Source organism: Lutra lutra, chromosome X (genome assembly GCF_902655055.1).
Source record: "Lutra lutra chromosome X, mLutLut1.2, whole genome shotgun sequence".
Classification (NCBI taxonomy): Eukaryota; Metazoa; Chordata; class Mammalia; order Carnivora; family Mustelidae; genus Lutra; species Lutra lutra.
In genome coordinates this window covers 3,572,956-3,593,623 of record NC_062296.1, presented here as the reverse complement: position 1 = coordinate 3,593,623, position 20,668 = coordinate 3,572,956, and the positions used below count along the sequence as shown (strand labels likewise).

Here is a 20,668-nt window from a genome sequence, read left to right as displayed (position 1 = left end):
TCGTTGTAATCTCTCCTCTTTCATTCATGATTTTATTTATTTGGGTCCTTTCTCTTTTCTTTTTGATAAGTCTGGCCAGGGGTTTATCAATCTTATTAATTCTTTCAAAGAACCAGCTCCTAGTTTCGTTGATTTGTTCTATTGTTTTTTTGGTTTCTATTTCATTGATTTCTGCTCTGATCTTTATGATTTCTCTTCTCCTGCTGGGTTTAGGCTTTCTTTCTTGTTCTTTCTCCAGCTCCTTTAGGTGTAGGGTTAGGTTGTGTACCTGAGACCTTTCTTGTTTCTTGAGAAAGGCTTGTACCGCTATATATTTTCCTCTCAGGACTGCCTTTGTTGTGTCCCACAGATTCTGAACCGTTGTGTTTTCATTATCATTTGTTTCCATAAATTTTTTCAATTCTTCTTTGATTTCCTGGTTGACCCATTCATTCTTTAGAAGGATGCTGTTTAGTCTCCATGTATTTGGGTTCTTTCCAAATTTCCTCTTGTTATTGAGTTCTAGCTTTAGAGCATTGTGGTCTGAAAATATGCAGGGAATGATCCCAATCTTTTGATACCGGTTGAGACTTGATTTAGGACCAAGAATGTGATCTATTCTGGAGAATGTTCCATGTGCACTAGAGAAGAATGTGTATTCTGTTGCTTTGGGATGAAATGTTCTGAATATATCTGTGATGTCCATCTGGTCCAGTGTGTCATTTAAGGCCTTGATTTCCTTGTTGATCTTTTGCTTGGATGATCTGTCCATTTCAGTGAGGGGAGTGTTAAAATCCCCTACTATTATTGTATTCTTGTCGATGTGTTTCTTTGATTTTGTTATTAATTGGTTTATATAGTTGGCTGCTCCCACGTTAGGGGCATAGATATTTATAATTGTTAGATCTTCTTGTTGGACAGTTCCTTTGAGTATGATATAGTGTCCTTCCTCATCTCTTATTATAATCTTTGGCTTAAAATCTAATTGATCTGATATAAGGATTGCCACTCCTGCTTTCTTCTGATGTCCATTAGCATGGTAAATTCTTTTCCACCCCCTCACTTTAAACCTGGAGGTGTCTTCAGGTGTAAGATGAGTTTCTTGTAGGCAACATATAGATGGTTTTTGTTTTTTTATCCATTCTGATACCCTGTGTCTTTTGATTGGGGCATTTAGCCCATTAACATTCAGGGTAAGTACTGAGAGATATGAATTTAGTGCCATTGTATTGCCTGTAAGGTGACTGTTATTGTATATTGTCTCTGTTTCTTTCTGATCTACTACTTTGAGGGTCTCTCTTTACTTAGAGGACCCCTTTCAATATTTCCTGTAGAGCTGGTTTGGTATTTGCAAATTCTTTCAGTTTTTGTTTGTCCTGGAAGCTTTTAATCTCTCCGTCTATTTTCAATGATAGCCTAGCTGGATATAGTATTCTTGGCTGCATGTTTTTCTCATTTAGTACTCTGAATATATCATGCCAGCTCTTTCTGGCCTGCCAGGTCTCTGTGGATAAGTCTGCTGCCAATCTAATATTTTTACCATTGTACGTTACAGACTTCTTTTCCCGGGCTGCTTTCAGGATCTTTTCTTTGTCACTAAGACTTGTCAATTTTACTATTAGGTGACGGGGTGTAGACCTATTCTTATTGATTTTGAGGGGGGTTCTCTGAACCTCCTGGATTTTGATGCTTGTTCCCTTTGCCATATTGGGGAAATTCTCTCCAATAATTCTCTCCAATATACCTTCTGCTCCCCTCTCTGTTTCCTCTTCTTCTGGAATCCCAATTATTCTAATGTTGTTTCGTCTTATGGTGTCACTTATCTCTCGAATTCTCCCCTCGTGGTCCAGTAGCTGTTTGTCCCTCTTTTGCTCAGCTTCTTTATTCTCTGTCATTTGGTCTTCTATATCGCTAATTCTTTCTTCTGCCTCATTTATCCTAGCAGTGAGAGCCTCCATTTTTGATTGCACCTCATTAATAGCTTTTTTGATTTCAACTTGGTTCGATTTTAGTTCTTTTATTTCTCCAGAAAGGGCTTTTATATCTCCCGAGAGGGTTGCTTTAATATCTTCCATGCCTTTTTCAAGCCCGGCTAGAACCTTGAGAATCATCATTCTGAACTCTATATCTGACATATTACCAATGTCTGTATTGATTAGGTCCCTAGCCTTTGGTATTGCCTCTTGTTCTTTTTTTTGTTGTGAATTTTTCTGCCTTGTCATTTTGTCCAGATAAGAGTTTATGAAGGAGCAAGTAAAATACTAAAAGGGTGGCAACAACCCCAGGAAAATATGCTTTAGCCAAATCAGAAGAGATCCTGAATTGTGAGGGGGGAGAAAGGGGATAAAAAGGGGTTCAGAAAGAAAGAAAAAAAAAACTATTAAAAAAAAGAAAGCCGATAAAGAAAAAATATAAAAAGAGGAAAAAATACATATATTAGATAAACTATTTAAAAAACGTTAAAAAAAGAAAACGGTAAACGTTAAAAAAAATTTAGCAGAAGAAGAGAAAAAGAAAAAAAAAAATTGAAAAAGAAAAAAAAAATTAAATTAACTGCAAGGCTAAAAAATCATGGGGAGAAAGCCATGAGTTCCGTGCTTTGCTTTCTTCTCCTCTGGAATTCCGCCGCTCTCCTTGGTAGGTGAACTTGGTCCTGGCTGGGTTTCCCGTAGATCTTCTGGGGGAGGGGCCCGTTGTAGTGATTCTCAAGCGTCTTTGCCCCAGGCGGAGTTGCACCGCCCTTACCCGGGGCCGCGCTGAGTCATCCGCTCGGGTTCGCTTTCGGGAGCTTTTGTTCCCTGAGCGCTTTCCGTAGAGTCCGGAGGACGGGAATGAAGATGGCGGCCTCCCGGTCTCCGGCCCGGAGGAGCCGAGAGCCCGGGGCCCCACTCCTCAGTGCGCCCTCAGAGAACAGCGCCCAATGACTCCCGTCACCCTGGCCTCCGGCCGCGCTCCGAGCTGACCGAGCCTGCGACCGGTTCAAGGCAACCCCGAGCTGAGAGTCACTCCTCGGCTCTGTCTCTGCAGCCGGCTTCCCCGTTCTAATACCGGTAACCTCTGCGACACTGAGACACCCCCGATCCTTCTGCGACCCTGCGGAACCTGAGGCCACGCTTACCCCTCCTGGGCTTCACCCCAGTTAAGCCTCTGGAGCGATGTCCCTCAGCGGAACAGACTTTTAAAAGTCCTGATTTTGATCCGTTGCTCCGCCGCTCGCCGGGAGCCGGCCCCTCCCCCCGCGGTCTATCTTCCCGTCGCTTTGGATTCACTTCTCCGCCAGTCCTACCTTGCAGAAAGTGGTTGATTTTCTGTTTCTGGAATTGCTGTTCTTCTTCTCTTCAATCTCCCGTTGGATTTGTAGGTGTTTGCAATCTTTAGATAAGCTATTTAGCTGATCTCCCGCTACCCGAAGTAGTCTCAGCCTGCTACTTCTCCGCCATCTTGACTCCTCCTCCCTATTTTGTTAATTTTTGAACTTTCATTTGAATATTGGCAGGAACGATATGTATGTGTCTTCCTCTACTTGTACTCACAATGATTGGAATTTTGCTGTATTTGCTTTATCATTATTTATCATTATTCTCTCTTTCTGTCTCTTCTGCTGCACTATTTATTTATCCATTTGTTTATTCACTGGATTATAATATTATAATATTTTTCCATTATTATTTATTTCAATGCTCAGATTGTCCCAGAGTCGACTCATGGTCGCCCCTTTAATCTGGTTCTTGTGTCTTTTGAGTGCTTCTCACCATCCTTGGAACATTCCTTACTTTCTGGCACTAATGATATTCCAGGTTTGTTTTGTTCTTTCTCTGCCTCAGCTATGAAATCAGCTGGTTTTCTAAACCTTAGCCAAAGGAATCTTGGCTTCTTAAGTGCAGGTATTTAGAAGCCAAGATCTGGATGCTAGTTGTGCTCCTTGTTAATGACTTGTGACTACTTCTAGTGCTTTCAGAACTAGGACACAAATCCACACACACACATAGGCATAAAGACCTAGATCTATATTTGTTTCCTTGTCTACCTGTCTCTTTGTATGTATATGGATGTACCACAGCTTATTCATTCTCCTGTTGAAGGACACCTGGGTTGTTGCCATTTTGGGGGCAATTATTAATAAAGGTGCTATGAACATTTGTATACAAGTTTTTGGTGGACATAAATTTTCATTTCATTTCTCTAGGGTATTAAATTATGGTATTAATTCACATTCCCCTAATGACTAAAGATGTTGAGCATCTTTTTATCATTTGAATATTCAGATGCTTTGTCTATTTTTAAAGCAATGTTGCTTACTTTCTTACTATTGAGTTTTGAAAATATTTGTATAGTCTACATACAAGTTCTTTGTCAGATATTTGATGTGTAAGTACGTTCTCTAGTTTGTAGCTTCTTTTTTCACTCTCTTAACAGTGTCTTTTGCAAAACAAAAAATTTTTAATTTTAAAGAAAGATAGTTTTACCATTTTTTCTTCTTTTTTTTTCTTTTGGGGCCATGTCTAAGAATTTATTGCCAAACCACAGATCACAGATTTTCTCTGTTTTTTCTCCCTGGAAGATTTGTAGTTCTGTGTTTAAGGTTTGTAGCTATGATCCATTTTGAGTTAATATTTTTATAAGGTGTGAGGTTTAGGTTTAGGTTGAAGTTCATATTTTTTGGCATATGGATGTCTGATTGTTCCAGAACCATTTACTAAAATATCATCTTGTCCCTCTCCTGCTTAAAAGCTCTCAGTGGTTTCCCCTTGTTCTTACAATGAAATCAGAAAGCACTTTGTCTGATTTGTAAGTCATAATGCTGTCATGCTTACCTATTCCTTAAACCTCATTTTGTGGCACACTTCCTCCTGTCATACTCCATCTGCACTGTGAATTCTCACAGCTCTTTTCCAACACAGAACCTTTGCACATGCTTATGTCTTCAACCTGGAATATTCTTCCACTTTGTTGTCCCATGGTTCTCTAGATCCACTTTTGGTTCTCTCCCATAATATCCTGCTCTTTTTTGTTTGTCACACTTTTTACAGTTCATAAATATATAGTTATCTTCTATTTGTTCATTGAATTCCGCATGAAATTGTAAACCTGTGAGTTCTGTGTTTTCAGTGCCCAACACTGTGCCTGCCCTCATGAAACTTATTGCCTAGTGTACACATGGACAAGTAAACGAGTAACTATAATAAAGTCACCATTCCATGTAAATGTGTCTAAGCTCTTTCACTGTACTTTTGGTCCTGTTTTCTGCACTGATGAAAATGTCCTTCTCTATAGTTTTTATGTCCAGATCCTTTTCACCCCTCCAGAATTTCCTGTCAGAAGTTCCTGGGGCCTGGGCTGGAAGAGCTCTCCCCTCCCTGCTTTCCTGTTGGCACACTCCACTTTGCCTTGAGATTACACAGATGGTCTTACCTCTTCTGTTAGAGAATCAAAAGCTCTGAGAAGGAAGTATTCAAACTGCATTCAACTTGTGCCTTCCCCCATACAGAGAATAGTTTGTCTTATTAAATTAACTCACTTTCTGGTTTCTAGGATACAAACATGTGAGTAGCTGTGTGCCACCTTGCCAGTAAAAACTAATGGGGCTGATGTGGAGAAAGGAAAAAGCCAAACTTAAAGTTATAGCTCATATCTACACAGCCAACACTTGGGTTATCAGTGCTTTAATATGCAGTGAAAACATATAAAAAAGTTTTTCTTTTAAAATATGCTGGAATTTGACCTCTGTAGGTTTTTTTCCCCAGATGTCTCAATAATAGTCCTATGAAGGTGACAGAAGAAACAAATAGAATGCCACCTTTGAGAAATGATTAAGACAGTTGATTATAAAGTAGGAAAATTGAAATGCCAAATAAAACAGGCACTGTTTGATAAAACCTTACCATGACCATAAGTATCCAGGCCAGGCCCTCTGAAGCCACTGACTGTATTAAAAAGAAGTTGGTCCAGCTGTGTTTTTTTCCGTGTAAAATACTACGTGTGTTTCCTTTTTTTTTTTTTTTTTGAAGTGCTTTGTTAAAGGAATAACTTAGACTAAACAATGATGAACTTAAATTCATAAAACAGTTTTCAAACCATTTCAAACTGGAAGCAATATTTGATAATATACCTAAACATGAAAATAATGAAGTATGCAAGTATATACAGTAGCAGATGAATTATAAAAATGCATCTCAACTATCAGTTCCAGTCCTTCAAAGACTGTTGTCTTGGAGTAGGAGATACATCCTTATAGAACCCTGTGCCGTGCTGCAAAGCTTGGTGTTAACAGGCTTATTCGCTGGAGGGAACAGAGCCAACTCTCTTTATATCTTCCCACACAGTGCTGGTCTTAGTATAGTCTCCTGTCTGATTTACAAATTTCTCCTGGAATGAATTTTCCACAAATATATGATGGAGAACTGTGTAGCTTTGACATTCAGTCTGCCTGTGAATGTTAGCAATGTTAGCAGCTGGCACCAAGGCTGAGGTCTAGGCACGTTCCAGGGGCTCACTAACTAACACTATATGTCACCTTTTCTATGTTTGAAAACGGGGCAGACCACAGAACACTAATCAGATTCTAAAGGTTCCTTCTTGTTTGCTTAATATTTTCATGCTGGTCAGAAGAGCAGTGTTCTTTTCAAGATGATAAAACGTTGAAATTTTTTTCTTTTGGTTATTGATGATTGACTACATTTCATAGCAATAGGGTTTTTGTTTATATGGGGTTTGCTTTCTTTTCATTTTTTGACAGCAGGGCATTGCTTATTATAGGTTTCTTGCCCTTTGAGGTACAGGATACATCAGGCATGGCTTTTACCATGTTGACGATTTGTATGTACTTCCTAAGTGGTATGAATATTGTGCATTTCTTGTTTTTCTCTTCTAGTGAGGAAATACCACTGAGTGGTATTAGATATTTTTCCTCTTTTGATGTGTTTGTGGAAAACTGGTGTAACCAAGAAAGCACATTACAGAAGTTCAGACTGGCCCTTTAGAGAGTGCTGTTTTCTATGAAATGGATAGAGTAAGACTTTGATGGAAACTTTCCCATTTGGACTCCATCCTTTGTAAAACACTGAAATATATATGAGGGTCAGAGCATTTGAGTTTTGTTCCTTTTTAGTTATGTATCAGCAGTGGTTGGAAACAAGTCCGTTTATATATCACTAAAACAAGGACTGAGTTTTCTTAGCTATGTGATAAAAGTAATTACCTCCCAGATAATTTTTTAGAGATTTTATTTATTTATTTGACAGAGAGATGGAAAGAGAGCACAAGTAGGCAGAATGGCATGCAGAGGGGGAGGGAGAAGCAGGCTCTTGGCTGAGGAGGAAGCCCCCAACATGGGGCTTGATCTCAGGATCCTGGGATCATGACCTGAGCTGAAGGCAGATGCTTCACTGACTGAGCCATCCAGGAGCCCCTCTTCCCAGATAATTTCAAAAGGGACCCCATATTTTAAACATTTGAAACTCGACATTTTGTTTTAAATCTTCATATTCTCATACATTCGAACTTCCTGTATGATACAGGTTTGGTAACATAGCAGCTCAGGGTTAGGGTTAGGGAAGATGCCATTGATACATTTGGCTTAGAGACCCTAAGTCATCTCTTAGGAGCACCAGTTCTCTTGGCACTTTGGCCAAGGAACAACGAGGGTTGAAGGGCTCAGAGTAGGAATCTGAGAGAAGAACCAAGTATTTCCCAAGCCATCTTATTTCATTTTCTGCCTACCTCCCAACCCTCACACACACGCACATACAAACACACACACCCCAAACATTTCCTGTTCTATCCTTTTTGGCCCCAGAGTATTGGGTCAGAAAATATGTTTTTTTTTTTTGTTTGTTTTTTGTTTTTGCCAGAAAGTGCATTTAAAAACTGCCAGGGTCCTCAATATAGCATAGTCAATAATATAAATTACAAGAGAAGACTGGATATTCAAATAGCACACTAATTTCATTCAGAGTATCTGAAATATCATACTTTGCCCCTCCCATAAAAAAAGAAAGAAAAAAATTTTGAGACTAAAAATAATTTAACCCAAAAAGCATTTTTGGAAGCACTGTATTACTCAGCCATCTGAAAGGACGAATACCCACCATTTGCATTCGACAAGGTTGGAACTGGAGGGGAATATGCTAAGTGAAATAAATCAAGCAGAGAAAGACAATTATCATAGGGCTTCACTCATATGTGGAACATAAGGAATAGAGCAGAGGACTGTAGGGGAAGGGAGGGGAAACTGAATGGGAAGAAATCAGAGAGGGAGACAAACCATGAGACTCTCTACTCCAGGAAACAAACTGAGGGTTACAGAAAGGAGGGTGGTGGGGTGGGGGTGACAGGGTGATGGGTATTTAAGGAGGGCACATGTAGGGATGAGCATTGGGTGTTATATGCAACTAATGAATCGTTGAACACTACAACAAAACTTATGACATAATATATGTTGGCTAACTGAACACAATAAAAAAAAGTGTTATCATATTCAATTGCTAAAATGTTTTTTAAAAGTAGGAGGTGGGATTTGCTGTCCCTTTGCTAGCAAGAGACTATGATCTTGAACAACTTCCAGTCCATCAAGATCTTTCCCAAGCAGTACTGAGCCCAGACTGCTATGGGAGAGTGGAGAAGCTGTTGCCCAGGGCTGGTAGTGGCACTTCCTTGGGGGTCCAGCAACTCAGGATCCCAGTCTGTGCCCCACCCTGCATCTCAGAATGGCTCGGGGGAGTGTTTCAGAGTGAGATAGTCATCCAAATCTGAAGACTTTTCACCTCAGTGCCTCGTATATGCGGTGAAAAAAACATGAAGATAAGAAAGTTCTTAGACCGGGTGGGGTTATGGATATTGGGGAGGGTATGTGCTATGGTGAGTGCTGTGAAGTGTGTAAACCTGGCGATTCGCAGACCCGTACCCCTGGGGATAAAAATATATGTTTATAAAAAATAAAAAAATTATTAAAAAAAAAGAAAGTTCTTAGACCTCTCAAGCCTGTTGATTTGACCACATTGGCAGTAGAGCTTCCAGCAGTGGAAGATGTGTGACCCCCACACAAAGAGGCAGATGACTACTCATCCAGTAAGTAGTCAGGGTCAACAGATGAGGAAGATGATGATGTAGAACAAGAAGGGACTGAGGAACCTACCTCTGGACCTGAGGACACCAGAGCAGCAGCATCTCTGAATTTGAGCAATGGTGAAACAGATTCTGTGAAAATCATGGTTGTCCATGATGATGTAGAAAATGAACCAGCCATGACCTCTTCTGAGGGCACTTTTATTGTCCACCAGCCTCAGTCTGCTAGTAACACTCTCCAGAAACACAAATCTTCCTCCTCCTTTACACCTTTGATAGACCCCAGATTACTACAGATTACTCCATCTAGCAGGACAACAGTGACTTTTGTTGTGGGATTTTCCTGTGATGGAAAAGGACCAGAAGCCATAGGGCAAGACCTACCAAGAAGGGCTCAGCAGTCAACGTGAATCTCATGAACACTAGACCACAGAGTGACACCAAAGAGATTCATAAATATAAAATGAGATTTATTTTTTTTAAAGATTTTATTTATTTATTTGACAGAGATCACAAGTAGGCAGAGAGGCAGGCAGAGAGAGAGGAAGGGAAGCAGGCTCCCTGCTGAGCAGAAAGCCCGATGCGGGACTCGATCCCAGGACCCTGAGATCATGACCTGAGCCGAAGGCAGCGGCTTAACCCACTGAGCCACCCAGGCGCCCCATAAAATGAGATTTAATCCTGAGATTCTGTGTGCCACCTTAAGGAGAATGAATTTGTTAAAGGGTACAGAGAGGGACCTGATGTTGCTCAACAGAAGTGGCCAAGGGAATATAGATCCTCTGATTAACTGAAGATGATTTCAGCAGATGGATGTCCTTGAAGACTTGAATGTCTTGCTGACAATGTCTGGCAAAAAGGATAAGTTAGTTGTCTATTATCGGTCTTGGTTAAGAAATAAAATACTTCACAATGTTCCAGAAGTTGAGATGAAGCAAGGATGGACAACCATGGGGGACTTGGAAGTATGTATACACTATAAAGTTGTAAAATATGAAAGAATCAAATTTCTGGTAATTGCAGAATTCTGTGAGGGTCTATGCATGGGCACCCAGGCTATGTCAAAAATTTATGGGCTTTAAGTCATTCGGAGAATTGGTACATAAGCCATTACTGGTGGATCTCCCTGTTGAGGAAGGCCAGAGGTTGAAAGTGATCTATGGATCCTGTGCTGGATTCCATGCTGTTGATGTGGATTCAGGATTGGTCTATGACATTTATCTACCAACACACATAAGAAGGAATCCACACTCTATGATCCAGTGTAGTATCAAACCCCATGCAATCATCCTCCTCCTCAGCACAGATGGCATGGAGCTTCTTGTGTGCTATGAAGAAGAAAGGGTTTAGGGGTGCCTGGGTGGCTCAGTTGTTAAGTGTCTGCATTTTGCTTAGGTCATGGTCTCAGGGTCCTGGGACTGAGCCCCGTATCAGGCTCTCTGTTCAGCAGGGTACCTGCTTCCCCCTCTCTCTCTGCCTACTTGTGATCTCTCTCTCTGTCAAATAAATAAATAAATTTTTTTAAAAAAAGAAGAAAGGGTTTACATGAATGCTTAATGGAAGAATCTCCAAGGATGTGGTTCTAATGTGGGGAGAGATGCTGACATCTGTGGTATGTATTCAATCCAGTCAGTTGTTGGGCTGGGGAGAAAAGGCCACAGAGCTCCGTTCTGTGGCAACTGGTCAGTTGGATGGTGTGTTTATGCACAAAAGGGCTCAAAGACTAAAATTCTTATGTGAATGCAAGGAAAAGGTCTTCTTTGCCTCTGTTGCATCTGGTAGAAGCAGTCAGGTTTATTTCATGATGTTAGGCAGGGCTTCTCTTCTGAGCTGGTAGAAGCAGTGTAATGAGGATTGTTGGCCCCCAGATTTTTCTAGATCCTGAGAACTTGGAATTCCTTGCATATTGGATCTCAGAGCTCCACTGGTGTAATCCAGGACAGCTCTGTGTGTGTGTGTGTAGGCACTACATGTGGGGTGTTTTGTTTTCATTTCCTTTATGCACCTCTTACCAGTTTATCTCTCTTCTTTTCCCTACTCAAAATTAAATCAAGGCTGCAATGCAGCTGGTGCTGTTCACATTCTTATAAAAAGAAAAAAAGAATAATGAGCTCAAGATAATCCTTGTGACAATGAGGCATATTTCAGGATGGCAAATTGCTCCTTTCCGCTCTAATGGTGATGATGTAACTATTGCCCTCACTGGCATAAGGAGTTGGCAGACTGGGTTTCTATTCAGACTTTGTCATTTATTATGACCTTACATATTATTCACCTTGTGAAGTCTTATCTTCGTCATCTATAAAGTGGGGATGATAATAGAACATATGCCATTGAGTTATTTTAGGATCCAAAGTGGCACTATGTATAAGATACCTACTACATGGTAGGAACTCAGTAAATAATAGTGTCTCCCCTGCCAGTCAGAGGTGAGATTGGTGATGGGTATGCAGTAAGGTTAGTTAGCAGTTGTCATAGAACTGAGGGTGGTGATGGGGTACTCCAAATTACTGATTTCTTGAACTGATCAAAATTATCCCCTTTGCCTATCTGCCTTTCAGTAAGTTTCCCCCAAATAAACTAATTCCATCTTCAAATAATGTAAGTCTATTAAGATGACATTCTACAGTAATTTATTTACTAAAAGGTGTTATAGTGAAAGAGAAGGAACATTTAAAAAGCAGGGTAGTTATTTTGTACATTGATCCAGGGGCTCTTTACAAGTGTGTGTTGTACACACAGCCATGTAGCTACACAATACCCCTCTTCCTCCCCCAACCCTTGCCCAAAGGAGTAACCGTCTAGGTGATCTACAGTAATAGCACTTCTTGATCCCCAGTCTGCTTATCTTAACACTGGAGAGTCTGCTTGTTGGTTCTAAAGGAATAGAACAATGGTAGCATATGCAGAAAATGTATAGAACACATTTTCTAGGAGAGAGAATTAAAATCACAAAGAACCATTTTAGAGCAAATTACAGTCCCAAATCATATATTTAAGTGGAGAAGAACTTAGAGGAATGGAGCAATCAAAGGGAGAATGACTAATGAGGGCATTTGAGGTGATCACATTGGACTACACAGATTACAAAGCACTTTGTCCAAACATTATTTCATCTTTACAAGAATGTTATAAGGTACATATTATGAATTTCACTTTAAACATTCATAAGCTAGAGCTCAGGGAAGCTAAAGGACTTGCTCTAAGGCTCACAGCTAGGTAGTATCAGGGCTGATGTTTGAGCCCAAGTCTGTGTGACCTCAAATTCTGTCCACCTTCCTTTGGCAGCTCTGGAATGCTGGACACAATGGTGAAATTGGGGTAAAAGGAAAAATAGGAGGCTGTTTCAGGCATTATCACTAGGGGACCACTTAAGAGAGTAGTTACTTGGGGAGAAGTAGGCTCTGGAGATGATGCTAGTACTAATCCACTTGTCAAAGATGGCTGAGATGCAGTTGGGCCTGGAGGAAAAGTGGATGCTTGCACCTTGACCTAAGATTTCCCATTTCACACAGGGAGTTTGTAGTGGGTCTCTCTCCTGTGAGCCTATGGCCTAACTTTGGTTAGAGTAATCTTGAAAATTAGTTTCTTTTTTTTTTTAAAGATTTTATTTATTTGACAGAGAGAGAGATCACAAGCAGGCAGAGAGGCAGGCAGAGAGAGAGGGGGAAACAGGCTCTCTGCCAAGCAGAGAGCCTGATGTGGGGCTCAATCCCAGAACCCTGAGATATGACCTGAGCCGAAGGCAGAGGCTTAACCCGTTGAGCCACCCAGGTGCCCCGAAAATTAGTTTCTTAAACTTTGGTCACAACCTGTGACCAAGAAGGGAAACCTGGCTTTCCTTTCTGCCATCACTTCAGAGATCATCTCAGCTGTTAAGTTAAACATGGAGAGACATTTAAGATTATATTTATTGCCACAACTGTTAAAACACCACCTTCATTTATACTGTATTGATGTATGAAAAGGCAGTATTCATTGAACATCTTTTTCATATTTACAGTTTCATCTACAGAGCAAGTAGAAGTATATGGTGTTTTTTGAGCCAAGAATAAACTTCCATTAAAGTAATTCAGCAGCTTTGAGTGCTTTACCAGTGAATATCAAACCTCAGGAAAGATGTAAAATAGAGAGAGTAAGAAACATTAAGGGCTCAATTTAAGAGTAACATTTTGAGGTTTTACATAATGAGACAGGTACTTTTCTTTGTAAAATTAGAAGGTGTTATTTCCATGTAAATATAGCTAGCAAAGTGTTCTTTGGTCATTTCCTTTCTTTTTGAAAATTAACTGATGAGATTTAGTAAAGGAAAGTTCTGTTTCTGTCTGCTCCTAACCAAAGGGCAGCAGTGTTTTATGGTTGCAAACCCTCCATTACATCTCCTGTCCTGAGCCTGAATTCATCATTTACATGTACAGACTAGTTAGGTATGAAATTCTCTTTAATGCTTTTTTTTTTTTGCAATGTATGTGCTTGTTTGTTAATTTTACACTCTGATTACAAGTCACAAATATGCCATCTATACTGATGTATAAAGAAGCATGAAATATAAATTCATGGAAGAATCTGGAAAATAATTACATTCTTGATATCTAAGCAGTGGATTTAAAGCAAAAGATCATTACCTCATGGTGTTTTATTGTCAAAGTCAGTGTCTTGTCCAGTAAAACTCACTGCATCCTTTGATACAGCACTGTCCAATAGAACCTTTTGTGGTGACAATGATGCTCTTTATTTTTTTTTAAGATACGTTATTTATTTGAGAGAGAGAAAGTGTGTGAGAGAGTATGAGCAAGTGGAAGGAGCAGGAGAGGGAGAAGGGCTCTTGGCTGATCCAGGAGTCCAATGCGGGGCTTGATGTGGGGCTCGATCCCAAGACCCTGGATCATGACCTGAGATGAAGGCAGGTGATTAACCAACTGAGCCAACCAGGTGTCCCAACAGTAATGCTCTTTAATATGCTCTAATACCATAGCTGGGAGATGCATGTAGCTACTACACACTTGAAATGTGGGTGCCATGACAGAAGAAATAAATTTTAAATTTTCTTTAATTTTGGTTTTAATTTAGCTACATGTGGTGAATGGCTGCCATATTGGACAGTGCAGTAATACATTCGTTCACATGCTGTTATCTCAGGTATAAAGATATTTGCTGTTTAGAAGCCAATATAGTGACATTTAAGTGCTTTTAAGGAACAGATAGAAGCCTCAGTTTGTTCTTGAAAATAATTGTGTCAAACCAAGCTGACCTGGGGTGAGGGAAGAATGTGCAAATATTTCCATTGAGCTGGCTGGTCAGATTGTTTATTCCTTTATTCAGTCAGCAAATATTCATGGAACACCTAGTAGGTGCTCCATTGTGCTAGGTGCTGGGGATACAAGAGGTTTAGCATATGTGCACTGCCTTCAAGAAATTCACCAAGTAGAAAAGTTGGATAGGAAGTTAGTAATAAATTCATACAGAAGCGAGTAGAGAAAGAGTGAAGAGTCAAAGATGACTCTGCAGTTTTAGTCTTGAGTGACTGCGTGAGTGACTCTTGGAAACAAAATACATTTCCATAACAGATCTTTGGGAAATTTTTAAGTCTTAAAAATTAGTTTCAGTATTAAAACCAAGATTTTCATTCATTCATATTCTCTCACCCTCCCCAACTCTCCCCCAGTTCTCTCTTACCTTCCACTCATTTGGTGAAAAATAAACTAGTACTTAGACTCCAGTGCCAGGAAGCTGCATTTTCACCTTGGGCATCGAAATTCTAATTTTGATAGAAATGAATTGTTAATGAGCCAAAGAATAGAGAGTTTCTCTAATTACAGGAAACAAAATTCAATTTGGCCTGAAGGCATTTTTTGGTAATTGCAGTTGGTTTAAAGATTAAGAAGATTCACTCATACGCCTTGCCTTTTTTTTTTTAAGCTTGCTTTGCTCAGCACTGTTAACCAAAGGCATTGAGACCTGTAGCAAACTTCATTCTAATGAGGGTCCAGATGATTTATTTTATAGATATGCTGCAGAACAACTTTCCCTGTAGGAATAGTAGCACCTCAAAGATTGATATGATGTATTAAGAAAAATAAATATTTGTCCTTTTTTTTTAAGATTTTATTTATTTATTTGGGAGAGAGAGATGGCAACAGAAAGCGTAATTGGGGAGTAGAGGGAGAAGCAGAGCCCGACAATGTGGCACTCAATCCCAGGACCCTGGATCATGATTTGAGCAGACTCTTAACCAACTGGGCTACCCAGGCATCCCTCAGATTTTTGTTCTTATTTGAACCTTATTTTTACCGTACAATAGAAAATTTAGATTTAAATGGCAAGTGAGATGTGCTTACCATTTCTCTGTTCATCTCTTTACAGAAGCCAGGGCCAAAAGAGAAGTTCTAGAATGGAATTGCTTCGTGCTGAATCTGCTGCTGCTGCTGCTGCCTCAGAGGTATGTACATAAGAGCATAAGAGAGTCATAGGGTAAATGGATGGATCCTTCTCCTTGTAGTATTGACTACTTAGTTACTGTGTGTTCCCAATAGAAAAAAGTTTTCATTTTGAGAAGTATCCCATGTGGGCATAGCACTTGAGTGGGATTCCATAGCTGCCATTTTGTAGCCATTTCTTTTTTTTTTTTAAGATTTTATTGATTTGACAGACAGAGAGACAGGGAGGGGAGGGAACACAAGCAAGGGAAGTGGGAAAGGGAGAAGCAGGTTTCCCACCCACTGAGCAGGGAGCCTGACATGGGCCTCGATTCCAGGATCCTGGGATCATGACTTGAGCTGAAGACAGACGCTTAACCCACCAAGCCACCCAGGTGCCCCTTCGTAGCCATTTCTTATTGGGAACCAGCAACTACCATGCTCGCATTGGGGAGCAAGAATATCCTGTCCCCTTCAAGCCCCTCTAACCAGACTAAGGATCAAATTGACATGAGACAATCCTCTAACACCATTGGTGGGAATGCAAGTTGGTGCAGCCACTTTGGAAAACAGTGTGGAGGTTCCTCAAAAAGTTGAAAATAGAGCTACGTTAACGGGAGAAAATCAAATTTAATAGTGTACATGGAGGGAACCTACACAGGCATGGACATTTCAAAGAAGTCATGTAGCATGAGGTATATATGTCATTCTGAACTAAGGAAAAGGGGGTAGGGGGTCTGGGATTTCAAAGGGAAGGAATGCAGTGCTCAGGAAGAATGAGAAAGACTAAATGTCTGGTAAACAAATGGTTGATGGGCCCCTCAGAAACAATGGGACACAGAGAGGACTTTGATCAGACAGGCACTGCTAGGTTCCTCCCTGTCCACCATTCCTAGTTTATGGTATAATGGTACATGGTGATAACTCTCTTCATGGAGCAGGGCCTCTACCTAAATTATTTTAGGCAGTTGTCTGGCAGGTAGAGTTTTTCTTGAATCTGCTGAGTTTTGATTGCTTTTTTAACTCAAAATAAACTTCATGCCAAAGTGGCCCACCTTGGGGACGCCTGTTCTTGGCCCCCAACACTTGGTATGGTCCCTGTAGTATTTTTTTAAAAAATTAAGCTAAGCTCTATGCCATTTTTCAAGGTCTTTTTGACCTGTGAATACATTTCAAAAAGGAAGAAGTTTACTGACGTGCCTGCTGCAGTAGCCACATGTGGGGTAGACTCATGAGCAGGCATTATCCCTTCATGGGCAGAACCCAGGCCCCAAATGGTCTAGATTGCCCCCCATCATTTTCCTAAGCCACTGAACGTTTCATCCATTTATCTATTTACTGGATGTCACTAGAGAAAATCTTAGAGGGATGCATATTAATAGAAATATGAAACCTGGATCTGCGTTCAGTGATCTGAAATTCTAGTCTGGGAGAAAGGATCAAACTGCAAGAAAAAAAGGCACAGAACAGAAAAAGCCTCCCAGAAAACTGTCCCCGGGGATGGTACTCCACCTTACCTGCCAAGCCCTGGGTGCCTGTTACACAGCTGCTGTGGTGGTGGTGCTTCAGAGAGAAAGATGGCCTCAGACTTCAAAATATAAGGGTCAATTCCTAATTTGGTCATTTACCAGTGTTGTGACCTGGGGAAAGTCATTTGCCAGTGGAGAGCCTCTGTTTCCTGTCAGGAAAAGGGGAGTGGTCATGTGCCAGGCTCTCTCATCTGGATGTAACCTCATTTATCAGTGTATGTTCTGTATTCCTGCAATAGAACGAAGCTTCTGTGAGAACAGGGGCTGTCCTGTTCATCAGACTATCCTGAAATATCTTGAACAAGGTTTGCCACACATAGTAGGCACTCATACATATTAGATGCACCGTTGAGTATTGTATGTCACAGCACTATGTCATTTTTATAGCACGCTCCAAATGTAACGTAAAGGGATCCCAAGAGCAGTATAGATAGGCTGGGTGGGTGGATTTTCACTTCGGTTTTCAGGCCTGCATGTGGTTTTGTCTGAAAAGTTTTGTGTGTTTCTGGGACTGTGCAGACAGCAGGTATTTTTACTGTTTAAGCTCTTCTCTAACATAGGAAACACACCTATGTTTTTAAATACAAAGTGCTGATTTTATATTGCATTTTCCAACTATTGCTCATTGTAGGGGACCAGAATTTGCCACCCCAAAATATGTCTCTGGGATAAAGATTATTTTAAGCTGCATATTTTTAAGAAAGTGCAAACACAGCAGATGCTCCAAAGACTGAGTAGAAGTTAACCTTTTGTAAGAGACATTTACATTTTTAAGGAAAATCTCCCTTTGTTGGGGGTGTGTCTTGTTCTCGGTAACTGGGAACTCCTTAGTGGAGAAGATAATGATTTAGATCTGCATAACAATCTTACCCTTATTATTCTGCTTCTCCTGGTCACCTCCCATAAATGACTTCTCCAGTCTCAACATCTTCTTTTGTCTTTAGCTGGAGATGGTATATAAGGTGATGGCTTTGGCCACCTTGGGGAGTCAGTCAGTTTTCCTGGATCTCTCCCATGATACAGGAGGTATCCATGTTTGATTTTCTCCTATTAATCCGTCTAGTGTTAATTTAATTCTTAGACCAGTCAGAAGAAACTTAAAGGGTAATAAGCTACTTGTATGTAGATGAAACTTTCTGAGGACAGCACACCTGCTAACATTCTGTTAAGAAAGAATGAAATGGGAGGAGTCAAGATAGCGGAGAAGTAGCAGCTGAGACGACTTCAGGTAGCGGGAGATCAGCTAGATAGCTTATCTAAAGATTGTAAACACCTACAAATCCAACGGGAGATCGAAGAGAAGAACAGCAATTCTAGAAACAGAAAATCAACCACTATCTGAAAGGTAGGACTGGCGGAGAAGTGAATCCAAAGCGACGGGAAGATAGACCGCGGGGGGAGGGGCCGGCTCCCGGCGAGCAGCGGAGCAACGGAGCACAAAATCGGGACTTTTAAAAGTCTATTCCGCTGAGGGACATCGCTCCAGAGGCTTAACCGGGGTGAAGCCCAAACGGGGTCAGCGCGGCCTTAGGTCCCACAGGGTCACAGAAGGATCAGGGGTGTCTGAGGGTCGCAGAGCTTACCGGTATTAGAACAGGGAAGCCAGCTACAGAGACAGAACTGAGGAGTGACTCCCAGCTCAGGGTTACCTTGAACCGGTAGCAGGCTCGGTCAGCTCAGAGCGTGGCCGGAGGCCAGGGTGGCGGGAGTCATTGGGTGCTGTTCTCTGGGGGCGCACTGAGGAGTGGGGCCCCGGGCTCTCGGCTCCTCCGGGCCGGACACCGTGAGGCCGTCATCTTCATTCCCGCCCTCCGGACTCTACGGAAAGCGCTCAGGGAACAAAAGCTCCCGAAAGCAAACCCGAGCGGATGACTCAGCCCACCCGGGGTAAGGGCGGTGCAACTCCGCCTGGGGCAAAGACGCTTGAGAATCACTACAACAGGCCCCTCCCCAGAAGATCAGCGAGAAACCCAGCCAGGACCAAGTTCACCTACCAAGGAGCACAGTTTCAATACCAAGGAGAGCGGCGGAATTCCAGAGGAGAAGAAAGCAAAGCACGGAACTCATGGCTTTCTCCCCATGATTCTTTAGCCTTGCAGTTAATTTAATTTTTTTTTCTTTTTCAATTTTTCTTTCTCTTCTTCTGCTAAATTTTTTTAACTTTTACCGTTTTCTTTTTTAACGTTTTTTAAATAGTTTATCTAATATATATATATATTTTCCTTTTTATATTTTTTCTTTATCAGCTTTCTTTTAATAGTTTTTTTTTTCTTTCTTAACCCCTTTTTATCCCCTTTCTCCCCCCTCACGATTTGGGATCTCTTCTGATTTGGCTAAAGCATATTTTCCTGGGGTTGTTGCCACCCTTTTAGTATTTTACTTGCTCCTTCATAAACTCTTATCTAGACAAAATGACAAGGTGGAAAAATTCACAACAAAAAAAAAGAACAAGAAGCAGTACCAAAGGCTAGGGACCTAATCAATACAGACATTGGTAATATGTCAGATATAGAGTTCAGAATGACGATTCTCAAGGTTCTAGCCGGGCTTGAAAAAGGCATGGAAGATATTAAAGCAACCCTCTCGGGAGATATAAAAGCCCTTTCTGGAGAAATAAAAGAACTAAAATCGAACCAAGTTGAAATCAAAAAAGCTATTAATGAGGTGCAATCAAAAATGGAGGCTCTCACTGCTAGGATAAATGAGGCAGAAGAAAGAATTAGCGATATAGAAGACCAAATGACAGAGAATAAAGAAGCTGAGCAAAAGAGGGACAAACAGCTACTGGACCACGAGGGGAGAATTCGAGAGATAAGTGACACCATAAGACGAAACAACATTAGAATAATTGGGATTCCAGAAGAAGAGGAAACAGAGAGGGGAGCAGAAGGTATGTTGGAGAGAATTATTGGAGAGAATTTCCCCAATATGGCAAAGGGAACAAGCATCAAAATCCAGGAGGTGCAGAGAACCCCCCTCAAAATCAATAAGAATAGGTCCACACCCCGTCACCTAATAGTAAAATTTACAAGTCTTAGTGACAAAGAAAAGATCCTGAAAGCAACCCGGGAAAAGAAGTCTGTAACGTACAATGGTAAAAATATTAGATTGGCAGCAGACTTATCCACAGAGGCCTGGCAGGCCAGAAAGAGCTGGCATGATATATTCAGAGCACTAAATGAGAAAAACATGCAGCCAAGAATACTATATCCAGCTAGGCTATCATTGAAAATAGAAGGAGAGATTAAAAGCTTCCAGGACAAACAAAAACTGAAAGAATTTGCAAATACCAAACCAGCTCTACAGGAAATATTGAAAGGGGTCCTCTAAGCAAAGAGAGGCTCTAAAAGTAGTAGATCAGAAAGAAACAGAGACAATATACAATAACAGTCACCTTACAGGCAATACAATGGCACTAAATTCATATCTCTCAATACTTACCCTGAATGTTAATGGGCTAAATGCCCCAATCAAAAGACACAGGGTATCAGAATGGATTAAAAAAACAAAACCCATCTATATGTTGCCTACAAGAAACTCATCTTAAACCCGAAGACACCTCCAGGTTTAAAGTGAGGGGGTGGAAAAGAATTTACCATGCTAATGGACATCAGAAGAAAGCAGGAGTGGCAATCCTTATAGCAGATCAATTAGATTTTAAGCCAAAGACTATAATAAGAG

General features: G+C 40.8%; 1 protein-coding gene and 1 pseudogene across 5 annotated transcripts in view; both read left to right on the top strand.

Moving 5' to 3' along the window:
• Positions 1 to 20,668, top strand: part of PASD1 (PAS domain containing repressor 1) — a 118,532-nt gene that overhangs the window by 81,357 nt on the left and 16,507 nt on the right. For 4 of the 5 annotated variants that reach the window (XM_047716693.1, XM_047716694.1, XM_047716695.1 and 1 more), the window contains one exon: positions 15,406 to 15,481. In XM_047716693.1, coding sequence (XP_047572649.1) covers positions 15,406 to 15,481 — 76 coding nt within the window. The remainder of the gene's footprint in view (positions 1 to 15,405; positions 15,482 to 20,668) is intronic. The other variant, XM_047716696.1, reaches the window with a different exon arrangement.
• Positions 5,137 to 10,879, top strand: LOC125092164 (mitogen-activated protein kinase kinase kinase kinase 4-like; annotated as a pseudogene).